General features: G+C 45.5%; 1 protein-coding gene across 1 annotated transcript in view; it reads right to left on the minus strand.

Moving 5' to 3' along the window:
• Positions 1-667: 667 nt before the first annotated feature.
• Positions 668-17,115, minus strand: part of LOC115394637 (transmembrane protein 108-like) — a 39,282-nt gene continuing 22,834 nt past the window's right edge. Inside the window, exons 2-5 of the mRNA XM_030099994.1 lie at positions 16,745-16,828; positions 5,236-6,339; positions 4,491-4,642; positions 668-1,069 (exon numbers count right to left, since the gene is read on the minus strand). Coding sequence (XP_029955854.1) covers positions 953-1,069; positions 4,491-4,642; positions 5,236-6,339; positions 16,745-16,784 — 1,413 coding nt within the window. The 5' untranslated portion in view covers positions 16,785-16,828 and the 3' untranslated portion in view covers positions 668-952. The remainder of the gene's footprint in view (positions 1,070-4,490; positions 4,643-5,235; positions 6,340-16,744; positions 16,829-17,115) is intronic.

A 17,115-nucleotide genomic window follows, 5' to 3' on the forward strand; every position in this document is an offset into this window, starting at 1 on the left:
TGAAAATAAAACTTACTGGATGTTGGGAGAAAAAAACCCTCAAATAAGATCGATAAAATCTGGGCCCATACTTATCAATTCATCAAGAAACTAATTATGATTAATAAACAATTTATCCAATGTGAATAATCCAAAGATTTTGAAGTGGGGGCATTGTTGACATGAACTCCTCTAACATAAGATACACACCAATGAAAAGGCTGTTTATTCAGCTCGAACAGGGTTTCTAGTTTTGTATTGATTCACAAACAGAGTGTGGGACAAAGCGTGTGTGGCTGTTTGGATGATTTGGGGGGGGGTTTACCATGTGGTTCAAGGTCTGTGACAGTGGCGGGGGTTTCATCGTCCTCCGGCTTTAAGCCGTAACTTTAACCTTAATTTAGCTTTTTGGAGAACTATTTTCTCCATCTCGATAAAGGTTGACAAACCTGGGCCCTGATTTCACATGCAGTGTGATATCTAAGGTTGTTAGTTTCCCCCCCAAAATATGTTCAAGTTCAACAGGCTATAAGTATTTGGGGATTGATTAAAAAGAAAACGAAAATTACAAAGAACAGCTTTTATTTCTTCATATCCACATTCTCTCTCTCTAAAAGCAGATTTTACGTGGCGACATCCAGAGTGCAATCACCATCAAGCCACTGTGATGAAACAATTCCACATATACTCTGTATTTTATAAAGACAATAAAAAGTTTTTTTTTTATCACAATTAAGCCTTTTTTTCTGTAGAAAATGTACATCAGAAAAATATGCAGGTGCATCCCCATAGTAAATAGTGTTTACGTCGCTCTTCTTTCACGTTGCTCTTTGTGTTTGTAATATACCGTAGAAAGTCAAAGTCTCTGAATATTTACCACATATATATAAAATAGACAACAACAGGAGAAAAGGGGTTGGGGAGCAGAATCCAGCAGTTTTTGTTTGTTTGTTTGTTTGTTTGTTTGCTGTCTCTAGATGGCAGAAGCTTTGTCTCTGTTGATGAAGAGGGTCTCCTGGCAGAACGGGTTGACCAGGACCACGCTGCTGCCGCTGTAGTCTCCGTTCGGGGGCAGACAGGTGTCGTGCTCCTGTGCAAAGCAAAGCACAGAAAGCGAAAAAGAAAAAAAACAAGATCAGCACGGGTGCAAAAGTGTTGAACAACAGATGCAATGCATGATTTATGCCGTGGGGCTCCGTATGAGGGGGACACACTGCAGGCCATGTTTCTAACACACTAGAGTCAGACAGTTTAGAGCGGGATCAGGAGAGGAAAGTATAGGTGTGATGATTCCCGGGGCTTTTAGAGAGAAGGTGTAGCAGACAGAGAAAGGCAGGAGGCGACTCAGAAGAAGTTAGTGCAGGGATTTAATCCAAGAGCGGGTGGGGGAGGGGTGGGGGAGACGTAGTAATGGGTGTTGATGGTGAGTCAGCAGTAATGAGATGGTGCCGGAGGAGGAGGGGGGCAGGCGCGAGAAACAAAATGATTTAACGGCACGAGAGAGGCCATTTTATCAGCCAGATCCAAACAAATCACAGCAACGCCCTCATTCCGGCTCGTCCTACAGACCTACAGGAGGCGTCTAAATGTTACTCCGTTAGGCTTCTGCTCTATGGATGCAGGTGAAAACGTGAAAAAAAAAAAAAGCAAAACACCTGGGGATCACCAAGGGCATCCTATACATGTTCCAACCTCAGCTTCCCTCTGCTGACACCCCGGAGCAGGGGAAGAACATGCAGAAGACATGCAACAGTTAATGATGAGCAAAGGAAACATGCAAACAGCAGCGTGCAGTGAAACTCAAAACCAGACGTCAGAGAGCAGAGCAGAGGGGGTTCTGCAGCTGGAGCATCACTGTTGATACGCCACCACTTCCAACAGATGGCACTGTCATGCACCGAAAAACTGAGTCTTTACACATGAAACCCTTCAAATGAAGCAGAGCATCAGTCTGAATGTCTCCATGAGGGCAAGATGTGATTAATACGTTTTTACATATACACACGACAGACCTGAATTTATTGTCTCAGGATATTTTTGACAGTCTTAAGCCGTCATGGAGTCTCAGCTGAGGCTGGAAAGTTTTTGAAAGTTGTTTTACATCAAGGTTTTACAGAGAATTTACAAAATAATATTACCTAAAGATGACAACAAGGTTTAGAAAGCTTTCTCCAACACAAATTATTTTAGAGAAGAAATGTCAAAAGTTTTCAAATGATGAACACAATGGTCGCTTGATTTATATACTTTAACGTGAACATGTAAGAAGCTTAATAAAAAACTGCAAATTAGTGAAATATGTTGATTGAAAATATTTTTACCAGTGTTTCTAAAACAGCCCGAGAATTAAAAGCTTTTTATGAGGCTATCCAAGGACAAACTTTGCTTTGAATGACTGAATTTATTATTCAAATGACTGAATTTGTTCAGAGTAAAATGCAACATCAACAATGACAACTCAGTGAAATGCAAAAACAGACAAACAACAAAGAAAGACATAATCACCCAAAAAAATTGTACAATGCATGTAACAAACAATCTCTGCAGGTATGAAAATACATCAGAGGGAACTCGGTTAAGACCTCGTAACTCAAGTATAACAGTTTAGAAGGGACTGAAGGAGCTTTGCAGGCCTGTATTTCTTGAGTATTTGTTTTCAAGTGTGGCAGAATCTCACGTTTTGTGATCCCGGGTGTGTGTGGGTGCAGGTGGTGCAGTGGTGTCTGATTAGCATGGTCACTTCAAAGCAAGAAGAGTGATGTTTAATCATAGCCTAAGATGTTCTCATGTGGAGTTTGCATGGTGTCCCTGAGCTTGCATTGTTTTTGTTTGTGACTTCTGTGAGTGTGTGTGTGTGTGAGTGTGTGAGTGTGTGAGTGTGTGTGTGTGTGTGTGTGTGTGTGTGTGTGTGAGTGTGTGAGTGTGTGTGTGTGTGTGTGTGTGTGTGTGTGTGTGTGTGTGTGTGTGTGTGTGTGTGTGTGTGTGTTCTCCCATCTATGCTCTAATGCTTTATTCCACTGATTCCCAAAGTGCAGCCTGCAGCCTTCTGGAGAACTGAGGTATTGCAGAATCATTTATTCTCAATTTATGCTCATGTTTGAGCTTGAGTGTGGTATTACAACAAAAAAATATTTACAAAAATATCACAGGTAAATCTTGTATTATTATTCTATATTTACTCATTTTTGTCTCAAAGTTGTTTTTCCATTGAATGCGTGTTTCCTCTTGGAATCATACTCACAGAGAGGGATTTTACAATGATTAACACGGCGCGTTTTAAGTGTTTTCTAATCAGCAATGAACTGTTCTCTGGTCTTCAGTAGGTGTAAAGGCTTTCTGCCCTTTTCCATTAGATCCATTAAAAATCCCCTTGAACAGACCAGATGTAGCAGGAGACAGTAGTCTGCTCCATTAAAAAAAAAAAAAAAACAAGTAGGAAAAGGCTCAGTCGTTTTCAGAAATGTGGACACATTGTTTTAGTGAGTTAACCTGGAGCGTGAAAGTTCCATTAATCAAGGTTGAGAAGGCTGATAAAAACTGCTACTCATTGTGCAAAGTGTCGACAGTGTCAGACGCAGAACTGTATCCAAGCTAAGATGTTTCTGTTTCTACAAGGATCACAAAACGCAGCCGGACTTTCTGGAGGCCCTTGAAGACATTTCACCTTTCAGCAGAAAGACTTTCCAGTCAAGCTATCTTCATGACACTGCAGAGTTCTGCTACCCTGAGCTGGATATCAGTGGGATAGAAGGTGCTGAATCCGACTTATAAAATCTGTAATGAGAGATAATATTATTCCAGCTGTAGCTGCTCTTCACTGGCTGCCTGTAGTTTTATTAATTTTTGAAACACTTCATCATTATGCACCTGCAGACCTGCACAACATACTGAAGATCGTTTTGTAGGATTTAGGATTTGAAAAATAATTGTATTAGTATAGCAAAAGCAAGGACTTTAGTGGTTTTGTGAAAGAATTCAGTTTATATGTATGGTGTTTACTGACAGTATAATTCTAATAGGAAAGCAATATATTTTGTTTTATATTAGGCTTTGCTTGTATGTTATTTTATTCTGTTTTAACTTCCTTCAGAACCTGATTAAAATGAAGTTGTAACTAAACTGAGTAATGGTGCCAAATGAACTCGTCAGTGAGAATAATGACTCCCCACAGTATCACGGATTACCACATTTGGACGCTGCTGTCCTCTGAATATTAACACCAGGAAATGTTCCCGGTGAAAACCCGTCTCGCAGCCGCTGCTTTAGGAGATCCTCTGAGGGGAAACTCTTATTTGGCTTGTTCCAAATTGCGTCCCTGTAAATCGCAGTAATGCGGCGTCATGTCTGAGTGTTCTTCCGCAGGCCCGGCGGTTTGCTGACGGCAGAGATCAGCTCCTCTGGCGACCGATAGTGAAACATCAAGTAAACCCCCGCTCCCTCCCCGTCGTTTTACAGTAATGGAGTCACAGTCACGGTGTGTGTGTGTGTGTGTGTGTGTCAGCGGCCCGTACCTCGCTCTCCAGAGTGTGTATCTCTCTGGGCAGCTCCACGGCGTGCCGGCTGAAGTAGTCCATGGTGATGGCGTTGTTCCAGTAGCTGAGGTTGTTCTCCTGGCTCGAACTTTTCTTCTTCCTCCTCATGCAACACACAGTCAACAGCACAGCTGCAGCAGACGGAGGAGAAAACGAGGCTCAGTACTGAAAACTGGGGGAGTTCAGGCTTCAGAAAGCCTCTCAAAGAACCCACACAAGCCGCACAGGTAGAGGCTGTCATGTTTCAGGACAACATGCCAATGCTAATAGAAACTGGAGCAGAAAGGGACAAAAAAAAAAAAAATCCACCCTGAAATACTGTTGGAAATTGCCTTCAGTTGGGAGTCATGTAGTAATTTTGAGCTCAGCTGTCAGTTTCTCACTCAGAAATGATGCAGGCAGGTTTCCAGGAATGAAGCACGCATTAAAAATGTATTATTAAAGGTGATTTTTTTTTTTTATTCCTTTCCCGTCTTCAGCAGGGCAAAAGTATATTTTGCTTTGGGTGCAGTATCTACTCGTCCACGAAAACTGATCTTTCTCTGAATTAATTCAGCAACAGTAGCCCGGAAGGCTTTCAGGATGGTGTCAGGGGGCATTCTGGGAAATTTAGGAGATCAAAGACTGCAGCAATCATCAGTAATGTAGCTCATGAGACGTATACGTTCTGCCTGTTGTATTATGGCAGTTCTCATCTGGCACCATTTCTGTTACCGGTACTTACAGCACGAGGACACCGGCACGCTGATGGCCAGCACGATCCACACGATGTCCACGCTGCTCAGGCAGATGGTCATGCGGGACGGCGGGGGTTCCACGGTGGGGCCCGAGCTGTTGCCGGGGGCCCAGGGGTCTTGGGTGGTGGCGGGGACCTGCCTGTTCAGGTAGTTCCCGCTGGCGGTGGAGAGGGGCTCCGAGCTGTTTCCCCGCTCCTCCCGGACCGAGCTGCTGTTGGAGAGCAGCCCGCCCTGCGGCGACGTTACATTCCCCGGCCAGTGTCCCGCCGGGGGGGCGTCCGTGCTGTTACCCCGTGCAGTCACACCTCCCTCGGTGGCGTTCGGAGATGCGGTGGCTGTCAGGTTCACCGATCGGAGGCCGGGCTCAGAGGACAGGGCGGCGGTGGGTGCGGCGCTGGTCAGATTCTCCGGCGGGCTCCCGACAGGAGCGGCGAACACGCCCTGTGGCTCCACCAGCAGCTCGTCGGTGGGGGGCTCGTTTGCCGTGTGCACCTCCCGCAGGCTGATGGTGTGGTGTGCGGCCGGCTCCAGCGGTCTGACCACACGCTCCCTGAGTTTCAGACCTCGCGCAGCGTCCACGCCCACTAAGGCGGTGGAGAGGGAGGGGAGGTCAGTGGGTCGCCCACTCGGCGTCTCAGACTCCATGTGGCGTGCTTCAGGCGTGTCCCCTCGGTCTGATCCGGACTCGGACGTCGGATCCAGGCTTGGAGCCGCTGTGGCAGCAGACTGGAGTTGAGGTACCGTGGCGGATTTGTGCGGGAAGCCATCTTTGACCCTGTCAGAGCTTTCCTCCGGCGGCTGACCGGCGTGGCTGTCAGCGCTCACAGTGTTCGGGGCGACGGCGTCTCCGTCACGGGCGGGAGAATCTCCACCGGCGAGGCCGACGGTGGGCAGGATGGCGTTCGATGGCTGAGCGTCTCTGGACGACCACTCCCCGCTGCTGGAGCCTTCCTGATGCCAGTCCTGGGAGGGGGGTTTTGGGGGAGGCGGGAGACTGCTTGGGCTGGTTGCCATGGAGACGGAGTCCCGGGACGTCTGGTGGAGGTACAGCTCCTGTGCTGACGACACCAGTCCTAGGATTGCTAGAACACCTGCAGAGAAATCAGAAGAGCTTATTATCACAGTGAGGCAGAGGGAAACCTGTTCAATAATTTAACCCTTCACTCAATATATGAGCCAAAAACAGTGTGCAATATTAAAGCTATCTGATACGTTTAAAGAAAATAAGTAATATGGTGAAAAACGACAATTGAAACCTGAGAAAAACGCCATTAAAAGCCACTGTGTCGCCTCTTAAAAATGCTGACCCTCCAGTGCCGGCCTGAAATTGGTGCCAGTGCCCTTTTCCATGCTGATTGTTCGCTGACAAAGCCTTCTGTCTGCCTCAAGTGGCTGGGTGCTCATGAAAATTTAAATGTATTCTGCTATAATTATGATTTCAGGAAGAATAATGTCCGAAAAATGAGTCGTTCTGCACAACTTGTTCCCAGGTAGGAGTGAAATGAACAAATCGTGATCGCTGGTAAACACCGTCGACTGAAAAATCTCTGAGAAAATTGTGCAGTTATTAAAGCCGTCGATGTAATCGTTCTCCAAGCACTGCCGCGCAACATGTCGAGAGAAATCTTTATCTGATGAAACACAATCAGAAAATTGTTTTTTCATTAAACGATTGGTTGAGAGTTGCACGTTTGAGTCACACTGCTTCATCTTTAACGGCAGATTGTCGAAGAATTCTCTGCTTTTTTTTATTCTTTTTTTTAAACATTGAAAGCTTTTAGTCGTGCTTTGAGGATTTAGCATGAGAGATAGCGGCGCTTTCTCGGCACTCATGCCAATTACAACCTAATTACTTTCCAAGAAACATAACCCAAGATTTGTAACTGTGTGATATGAAGATAACTTATTTGGAAGAGTTAATGAGTCTTTTTTTAACCAGCAGTTTAGGTTTCTTTTATTCTTCTGACTTCTAGAGGTACTCCCAGGTTATGCCCTGGACAAGTTACCTGTCTAAGTTCAAAATGATGTGAACTTTCACGAGGACTCTGTGCTGAGATGAGAGTGTGGCTCGGCAGCTGAAGTCGCGCCGCCTTGTCTCCTTTGAGCCTTTAATCTACTGACTCACTCTGTTTGTCACTCACTTGCTTTAACCAGATTGCTCTATTAACTGCGTTATTCACCGGGAAAGCTGCACCGTGTGTAAGCGGGCATGGACGGAGGGGCAGCTGGAACCGAGACGATGTTCAAACGGACTGATGGTAACCGTGTTGGCGTTCAGAACTGCTTTAAAAATGCTCATGTAACACAACAGTAAGAAATTAATTATTTTCTCCAGATAACACTGTGCAAAGCTAATGCAATTTTCTTACAGAAACAGGTTCAATCAGTTTGCTGTTATATCTATCAAGAGATCACGTCAGAAGGATCTGTGAACCAATTGTCTCCAGCAAATAATCAATTCTCAATGCATTTTGTAAACCGAGAAAAATTGTGAGATTAAATGATATATGCCGCATGTCCTGAACGCGGCAGACACATGACACTCTCAGACATCTAATTGCCTACTTAGCATGCTAAAACCGTCACAGAGAGCCTGACGGTCTCCGTTTCTTTTCCTCGATACTTGGAGGAGCTGTATAGTGACAGGCCATTAACAGGTGCCTCAGGGGACGATTGGTCCTATTATGTTATCTCGACGCCAAGAAAGTCATAGATGGGAGAACACAAGAGGGCTTATTAATTAATTTTCCATTCGCTCCCTCCTCTCCATCTTTCATTGACACCGTTAAACAAAGCGAACGTGAGGCATTAGTGATGCTCCCACGGCGGGAGGGGCGAGGTTGGGAAGTACCCCACCTCTGGTCGGCTTACAGAGAAGCAGCATAATGTTGGTTTTTTAGCAATATTATCAGGAAAACCATCTATCAACAAGAAGCAGCATCCTTGAAGACGCACTTATGGATGGGTAACTTGCTTGTGCCTAAGATAAATAATAGAGTGGTGGCAAAAATAAAAATGACAGATATTAAAGACACAAAGGAAAACAAATCAACAGCCGGGCAGAGGTGAACAGTCAGTGAAGAAGAAAGCGCACGCAGAGCTTTCAGGGAGAGAATTAGAGGCTGTCGTTAATACTGTATTATGGTGGCATTTATAACCTCCCCGCACACAAGATTCAGAAAACACAGAGGCCGATCCCGCCAGTGTGACCTAGATGCTATGGCCATCATTTAACTACACTCCTTCAGTAGCTATGGAAACCAAGTTTTCATTTCTGGAAGGGGCAGAGGAGAAAGAAAGAAAGAAAGCAGAGGTGAGAGGAGGAAGTACAGAAAGAGACAAATGTAAGAAAACTGATGGGATTTCTTCGTTTCACCTCTTTGCTCTCAGAGAGAACGGCACCAAAGCAGTGACTATTTAAGCTCTTAATCATTAATCATATTCCGCCATACTCAATCACTCGGACTTCCAGGACAGAAGATCCAGGCCCCGTCTTCCATTAACCAAGTCTGTCACGTCTGTAATCCACAGAGCCGAGTCCAGACTCGTATCTGCAGACAACACACACACGGCCACCGCTGATTTATGGCCGCTCGGTGTGTCCTGCGATGATCCTTCAGGCAGGAGAGTTAAACATCCCACCCGTCAGAGGGGTTTAGGCCTTTGTTGATCTTGGATAATGGGAGCCGTGGACACAAAAGGAGGGCGAGACACATATATTATCCAGGAATGATTCAAAAACATGAAGAGAAGAAGGATTATCTGAATATATAATATCAGTACACAAAAATATAAACAGACCTCAGTTGTTGTTGCATTTATCTTTAAAATAACAAGTGAATGTAGATTTTTTTTTAATGCTACAAATTAAATTGAAATGTATAATGAAGGATATTAAAGAGGATTAAATTCATTATGATATTGTCTGGCTTAAGTCATGCTTTCAGTCTGTAATAAAAACCTGTCCATCACCATCTGGCCACCTGACACCGTGCTGCTAATAAATAAAACATCACCCACAGTCCCGTCGCAAACAGTGGCATATTAAAGAGTGGGCAAGCTTGATTTGCACGCGTGATCAGAAACCCTGCGTGACGTGAAGGTGTTCATCTGTGGCAGAATACGAGTTTTTCAGAGCGAGTATGAGTAAAACTTAGAAATTACTACTAACTTACACCTTCTGTTACTCTCGTCCATCTCTGTGTATTCAAGCACGGCGATGTGTTGTTTTGGGATTTTCTGCAGTGTAATTGAAGAATGCAGGCGTGGAAATGGACGATCAGCAGCAGCAGCGCCGTGAGCCTCGGTTTGGCCGTAACGAGCAGATTTAGTAGAAAAACAAACAGGAGACGGCGAAGAAGTGATTTGTTCATTATTTTTTCTCTTTTTAAAGAGGCTATAAGCGCAAGTAAGGAAACACTGGAAATGTAGCTATATGTTATGTTGTTGATCGACTCTGCTGCGATAGCATTTGCTGTGTTTGTAAAGAGAGAACGCCTCTTCTGACCGGTACAGTCTGCATTATTTTCTGCAGCTGTTTGCCCGGGCAGTAGATACACGTGCGTCTGTGTGTGCTTCACGCTGAGGTAAATGGAAGTAATCTGTCACGCGTGTGTGTGTCTGGCTGATGGAGTGAGCGCGTAAGCAGTGTGAACGCGGACGCAGGGCCCGGCCCGGCCTCCCCCCAAGACAAGAAACGGGGCCCGGGGACTGAATTAACAAGAGAAATGATTGAAAAGACCTGAGAAGTAACCTGAGCTTCATGAACATCCATTAGCGAGGAGAAGCACCGGGAAGAATGCGAGAAAATTGGATGTGAAGGGTAAGAATACTGAGGTTGAACAGTGTGTGCACAAAGGAGCGCGGTGTTCAGAGGACGGCTGTGTGTGGGTGTTTCATCCAAGTCTGGGCGAGACACATTAGGCCAAAGACCTAAAAGGAGGTTTACAGGAAAATGATGTGGGCAGGAGAGGTGAATGTATGAAGCATATTTCAAAACATTGGTCTTGTGCGCTCAGCATCCTTTTCACCAGTCTGTATGTTTGCCTTTTTCCTCACGTGGCGTTTTCTCATAAAAACAAACAGCAGTGATAGTGTTTGCAGTGATGATGCAGTGAGAGGGGGAGGAGGCGGCAACAACGGCTTTTTGAAAAGAAACAAATCGTGACATTGGGATGCTTCCTCGTTGTCCTTCCACTGCGAGCTTTATAAGGGAGACAACACCGTTATCACTCACTGCAACCTGTTGACTGGTCTATCTATATCACACAGCTGACCGTCCAAAAATAGCTAATATGATGGAGACAAACAATGCCCAGGTGAGATTACCGTCATGCCTCCATTTGTCTGACTAATGGCGTCAACCTGTTTCGCATTATCCCAGCCCAGGATGTATATGGAAGGCAATTTATGCAAGAAAAAGCTGCTGAATTAGGGCTCTTTTGAATGCACAGGGGGGGCTGGTGACATTCGTTCAAGTCCTCCATTGATGCCATCAGCAACATCAATAAATCATGCTGCAAAGCAGGAACCTGCGCGCTGATCCAAAGCAGGCTTTGTCCCACCGATCATTCACCATTAGACTCAATGTCAGAGGCCAGAGCGGCGGCGGCCCAACCTGAAGTTACACCGGTGAGTTGGGAAAACAACACAACTGTCAATCCCGCTGATGGAATTGCGCATTACGTTTGGGATTGACTCATAAGCTGAGACTCCACTCCGGTGGAACAAAGCGCCGCATCATGAAACCTGCGGGCTAATCAATCAAACCGGAGCACTTAGTGTGTGGTATGCATGCTATCGGTGCTTATGCACTTCCCAGGCGACGCGATCAATCCTGAGAATGTGTGCATGTGTGCAAGGGGACTGGGAGAATTTATCTTTTTTGTGTTTCAGGGGTCACCTCGTGCTACGTGCGGCGGAGGGCGATGCGGCTCCAATCCGCCGATGAGGCGCGTTCGGGTGGCGCCGCACCGTCAGCGGGCAGCGGCACCGCCAAGAACCGGAGGCTCCGCAGGAGGCCGAAAATAGGAGCTGCACAATCATCCATCAGCGTGGCCCGTGACAGTTCGTCAGGCCGTACTTCTGAAGCGCTCCTGCTCCGTCACGCTCAGCGACACAATGGGGAACAACGGAGAGAGAGCGCTGTCTGCAGCCGGCAGGGATCCGGCCAAGGTCACAAGTATGAATGACAAACACAAACTGGAGAACAGAAACAGAATGCTCTTCAAACATTTTTTCTCTGCACACACTCTGATACATTTCTGCCGGTACTTTGGTTTCAACTGTTTTTTTCTCAGTTTTAATCAATAGTCCATGTTTTATATAAGCTTCAGGTTTTATGTGGATGGTGACCCGATGGGAAGAAATTCTTGAATTTGTGCAGAGTTTCAAAAAAAACCACTAAAGGAAATGTTTTCCAGACACTTTGACAGCTGATGATTTAGAGCAATAAAATTGATTTTCAAGTTGCAAAAGAATGTCTGTATTTATATGGTAACTTCTAGTCGATATGATAACAATAAGGAAAAAAGAGAACTATTAGTAATGAACTAATAAAATTCAAAATAGGGAAGATGTAGAAGAGATTGGACTGTTCTGATTCACTGAAGAGAAAAACTCAAAAACTGTAAATACATGTTTACTTTCAAGTTCCTCAAATTTAGTCTGTTAAAAGTAGGAAGAAAGCAGAAGGACTTCAGTGACAAGCGGCTGATTCTGAAGGCTGAACGACTGAATCAGAGCTTCTGGAAAAAGCGACTCTTTGGTCAGGGACACGGGCGGCCGCGGCTGATTGATGCATGATGGGAGCTGCGAATCGTCCCTGCTGTCCAGGGAAGGCAATGTGATGGCTGATTGGTGTGAGTTGTTTTCGGGAGAGGAAATCGACCTGTTCTATCAATTCAGTTACAACCCAAATCCTCAGTATTTAAGACAAATTAGATGAAACGCTCACAGCTGCACAAACTGTTTCTCCACAGAACAGCTGAGTGTTTGAGTTTTTAAAAAATGTAAATATGAAGTGTTGAGGACTCTGACAAAGCCTGATTATTAAAATCCTCTTGGGTGCAGACCCTTTGTTTATGGTCTCAATGAATGAAATGATTATAGAAATGCCTGCGATGTATATTTAATGAGCTAGAGGGAATCATCGTATGTCCATAATGTGTAATTCTCTAATGGGAAACATTCATAACTGCTGGTTTAGAGGCCACGGTGCTGAATGACGCTGACTGAACCGTAGCTGATAATTAAAGATGTCCGCCTCTCCCTCCCCCCCAGACGGTCCTCCACCAATCACTCTCATTTCTGCTAATCTCAACCAGTCCACGGCAGCATGCAAACCTCGGTGGGATTCCCCCAAAATCCTCTGGGGCAAATGGAAAAGACTTTATCAGCAGCGCTCATCAGAATACCAATGAGCCTCCATCACATCATACCGGCACACACACACACACACGCACGCACGCACAGAAACACACAGGCTGCTGCGCTCCTTTAATACAAAATGAATTCATATCTTACTTTGGAGGAATAAAACCTGAAAAACCCGAATCAAAGCAATCATACAACGTGAATGGAGAGTTTTAGCTGAAGGTAGTTCAAGCCTTTATTCACAGCTTTGACGTGCTGTCAGAGAAAGCTGCAGAAACAGATCAGATCCATCAGCTGCGGGCGGACAGAACCCTTTATCAGCAGGCGTACTGGAGAGCTGCCTGACTAACTGCTGGTAAGATTGGATTATCACGCCTGGACAGGGAGCTATCTGCCCCGGCCGACTCCGGCGGACCCGCCGCACTTCTTTAACAATTACCTCCAACATCAGGGCCGCTGGGGTACCACTCCAAACGGCTTCGGTTCTTTGAGAACATGCATCTTTAAACTACTGTGGATGTACGGGGGAAAACATCCAGACCATCTGAAACACTCCTGCGACAATCCACCTCCTCCTTTAACACCTCCTCAACGTTCCTATTCAGAGAGTCTGAAACGTCTCAGTTTGAAATGTTAAAAATGACTCATATGCAGCCCTCCTTTGTGTCAGCGAGACATCTCTCATTGTGTGTTGCTCCACACAGACACACAAAGTGCACCTGACGGGAGATGACATCCTTGCTTTTGTTCCTGCAGTCGTTGTGACTCAACCGATTAAAGCAACATCAAAGTACGGCGCCGAAAGTGTCTGAAATCACAAGACAAAATGGTTTGTTAAGGAAAACAGATGTCTTTTTAACTTATCTGCGCGAGGTTACTGTGAGGACACATCTTTACGTGTCCCAGTACTATAAATAAGGTATAAATAAACATAATCTAAACAGTCAGATTCCTTTGGTTTGGGTGCGTCCGTTTGCCGTTCTGGGTAGAGCGTCTGTCCCAAGTGGGGAAGCAGACAGATAGCGTACATCCTGTGGACCATGGATCCGCCCCGGAGGAGGCCGGGGTGGGCGGAGAATGGAGGAGGCGGAGCAGCCAGCGCTCCACAGATGTGAGCCCGGAGATAAGAGTGGTAACAGGATAATGGCTTCCTGTTTGAACGCTCTGTAAGTTGTTTGTCAGGTTACAGCAGCTTTGAATGGAGACGTGTTTATCTGACAATCAGGCCGGCGGAGGGGGCAAAAACAAGAACAACAAAGAGGCTATGTGCTGTTTACTGGGATCGTGATTTAGCTGGAGTGACTGTGACAGCAGCAGCGTATCTGACAGGAAGGAGAAACATTAAACAGGAAGTTGTCTGGACTCCAGGGAAGCACTGAGCTGCAGGTCTGCAGCTGAAAGTATCTCCAGGAGTGACGATCCCAAAGCTGGCTACATGTTATTAAAACATAAAACCTGAATTCTGGAAAAGTGATAACATGGTATGAAGATGGTTTATCATGCCACATCAATACTGTAGCTGTGATTGGGAGTGTGTATGAGATTCTCCCGTCTTTGTGTTATCGATGTGATGGACAGGTCCAGACAGCACCGTCCGCTGGCAGCAGCTGGGATCGGCTCCCACTCCAAACGACCGGCGGTTCGATGAGGTGCGTCCAGAAGATGGATGGACTCTTTCACGACGGAGCCATGCTGGAGTAATGAGGGCAGAATGTGGCTTAACCTCGCCCTGCTGATCCAAGCAGGACTTCAAAAACAGAGCGCTCTTCAATATGTAAATATGTTAAACACTCAGAGGAGACTCAGTGCGTGTGCATGGGTTCTGCTTTGCATGGTGACGTCGTGATTCACCGCCAGTCGGCCTCTGATGTCTTCGTCAACCCAATACAGAGATCTCCTTCAATCTTTGCAGCTTTTAGGAACATTCCTCCTGAATTGTCGCACGATTTTCTTTTTCTTGTCTTAACCTCTTAGGGACTCTCTTTTTAGAGACAATTTTCTTATTGACCAGCTGCTAATGAAGCTGCATTCCAGTTGCCTCAGTGCAGGTAATTGGGAGCCTATTCTGGAGCTGCTGAGCAGAACTAATGAAAGACTCGCTCCGTTCAGGTCCGTTTTATAATTGTAAACACACGGCAGAATTGAGCTCCGCAGGTTTTGTTTTCAAGATGCTTGTGCTCTATCTTACCACAGACAGTGATTCAATGTGGATTTGATAGCATATAGAAGCTTTTTTTTTTCATTTTAATTGAAAAAAAAACCAAAACTGGGATATAATTTTTGTATTGGAGAGTTGGAGCACGAGAAACTTTAGTATATGCATCCATATTCTTGTCTGACTTTCGATGTTCTGATCGATGAAACTCTTCATTCTTGAGCTGCATTGTCCCAACATATGCAGAGATCAGAATGAGGATGAGCTAAAACTTCTCGATTTCAGAGAGATTTTTCAGATTCAACACGTGATGTGCTGTTTTAATGCCGTTCTCAGTTCGATTTGGGTCCATCAGACGTTTCACACTGACTCCTCTTTCAAGTTATTGTTTGCTTAGCTGACTTTAAAACACAGACGACGTGACAGACTTTTCTTTAGCAAACCGAGTCTCTTTTCGGTTTGCTCTCGGACGTATTCTCCCTGCAGAAAATGTCTGCGGTGAAGCGCGCTGACGGAGTTTGAAGACAGAAAGTACAGCAGACAGTCGACGCTGAAACGAGGCTGACCGGAGGAAAGCAGATTGACTTCCTGCTCTGACACGTCTTGTGATACGGAAACATCCGTCCTCGCTCTCCCCTGTCTGCAGCCTGTCTCCTCTCGCTCGCAGCCAGAACACGTTCGGGAACGACTGTCTCCTGCAGATGGCTCATCCACAGAGAGAAATGAGAAAATATCTCCTCTGCACAGAGACGGAGGTCTCAGGTGTGTCTCTCAGCTCTGCATTAGGAAACCCGAATGGAAGCGCCAAAGTCAGACATTGGCAAAGTGAATATTATATTCTCAAAGAGAATTCACTTGCAGAAAAAAAGTAAACTCCAGAAAATAAACTCTGTGCAAATCTACTCCATCGCATTGACCCGCCTCCCCACCTTGGGTTAAAGTGGCTTCGCCTCGGCTCTCGTCCCACAGCAGCCCCGTCCAGGTTTATCACTGATGTGGGATTGAGGCAAATTTGTCAGAGACATCCTCTGAATCCTCTGCCCCGAGGTGCAGCTTTGGGGTGAATGCCAGATATCATCAGCGTGTTTAGCTAACTGTCCCGGAGCCCGGGGGGTTTCGGCCTGACCCCCTGCATCCATATTCATGTGACATTCTGCACCGCGAGCCGACCACAGCTTTGTACATCAACTCCCAGTGCCCAGATCTTATCCCGTGAATTTAGAATAGATCAGGCTCAAACTATGACAACAGCCGAAAGGATCCAGCGAAATTTAGACACTATCTGATGTCTATAAACCAAGGTTCCCCGAAGATACTGTGAAATGTCTTGAAAACATTGAACTGTTGTGCAGTCAGACTTCTGGTCTATAAAGCTTTCAACGGCCTTGAGCCTAAATACATCTCAGATTCACTTGTAGGCGATGAAACGCGCAGACCTCTGATGTCCTCAGGAAGAGGATTACTGAGTGTTTCACAGTCACAAGAAACAAGGTGAAGCAGCTTTTAGTTCCTCCTCTCTTCACCGGTGGATGAAACTTCCTGAACACCCGAGGACCGCTGACACACTCTCTTCTTTTAAATCAGGACTTAAAACATTATTGTCTGCACAGGTGTTCAAATAAACAATACATTTTAATTATTTTGATAATTGCTTGTTGAGAGCAACGTGACCAATATCAGAGAACTGCAAAATACTCTATTCTAAAGACATTTTTATTGGTTTAATTTTAAATTTCTTAACTACTCATTCTCCTGTTTTTATTGTCTTTTAAATTGCTCTTTTGTTTTCTGATGTCTTGTGTTGCTTCTATGATTTTAATGTAATCTCATGTGTTTCTTTCTCTTTGTGAGACACTCTTGGGTCTTGACCACAGTCTGTGCTATAAAAAATATATTCAAAATAAATCTTGACCATTTGAATAAGTATAATGCAGTGAGAGGAAATGTTGTTGTGAGGGTCTACTCACTCAGCAGCTGGCAGCGCAGGACCTGCAGGCTTGTCTTCATGGTATCATGTGGTCCGGCTCCTCCTCCACAGTGGTCATGGTTCTCTAAAAGAAGAGGCGACAGGTCAGATGAAACTCTGTGCTCTGACATCAAAATCCCACTCACCTCATGGACACACTGCGATTACGTCCAGGCAGGTTTTGGTGGAAGAGACGAGCAAAAAGCATGAAAGATTAGCGGGGAAGATTGCCCAGCTTAACCTTGACAGGGCAATCTTTGTAATGACTGCCCCACGGCGGCCGAAGCTCTCGCGGCAGACAATATGAATTACACATCACCAACGTTGCACAAACAGAAGCCCGGGCCGGGTATGCAGCGGTGGTCAGTCTCA

Source organism: Salarias fasciatus, chromosome 9 (assembly GCF_902148845.1).
Source record: "Salarias fasciatus chromosome 9, fSalaFa1.1, whole genome shotgun sequence".
Taxonomy (NCBI): domain Eukaryota; kingdom Metazoa; phylum Chordata; class Actinopteri; order Blenniiformes; family Blenniidae; genus Salarias; species Salarias fasciatus.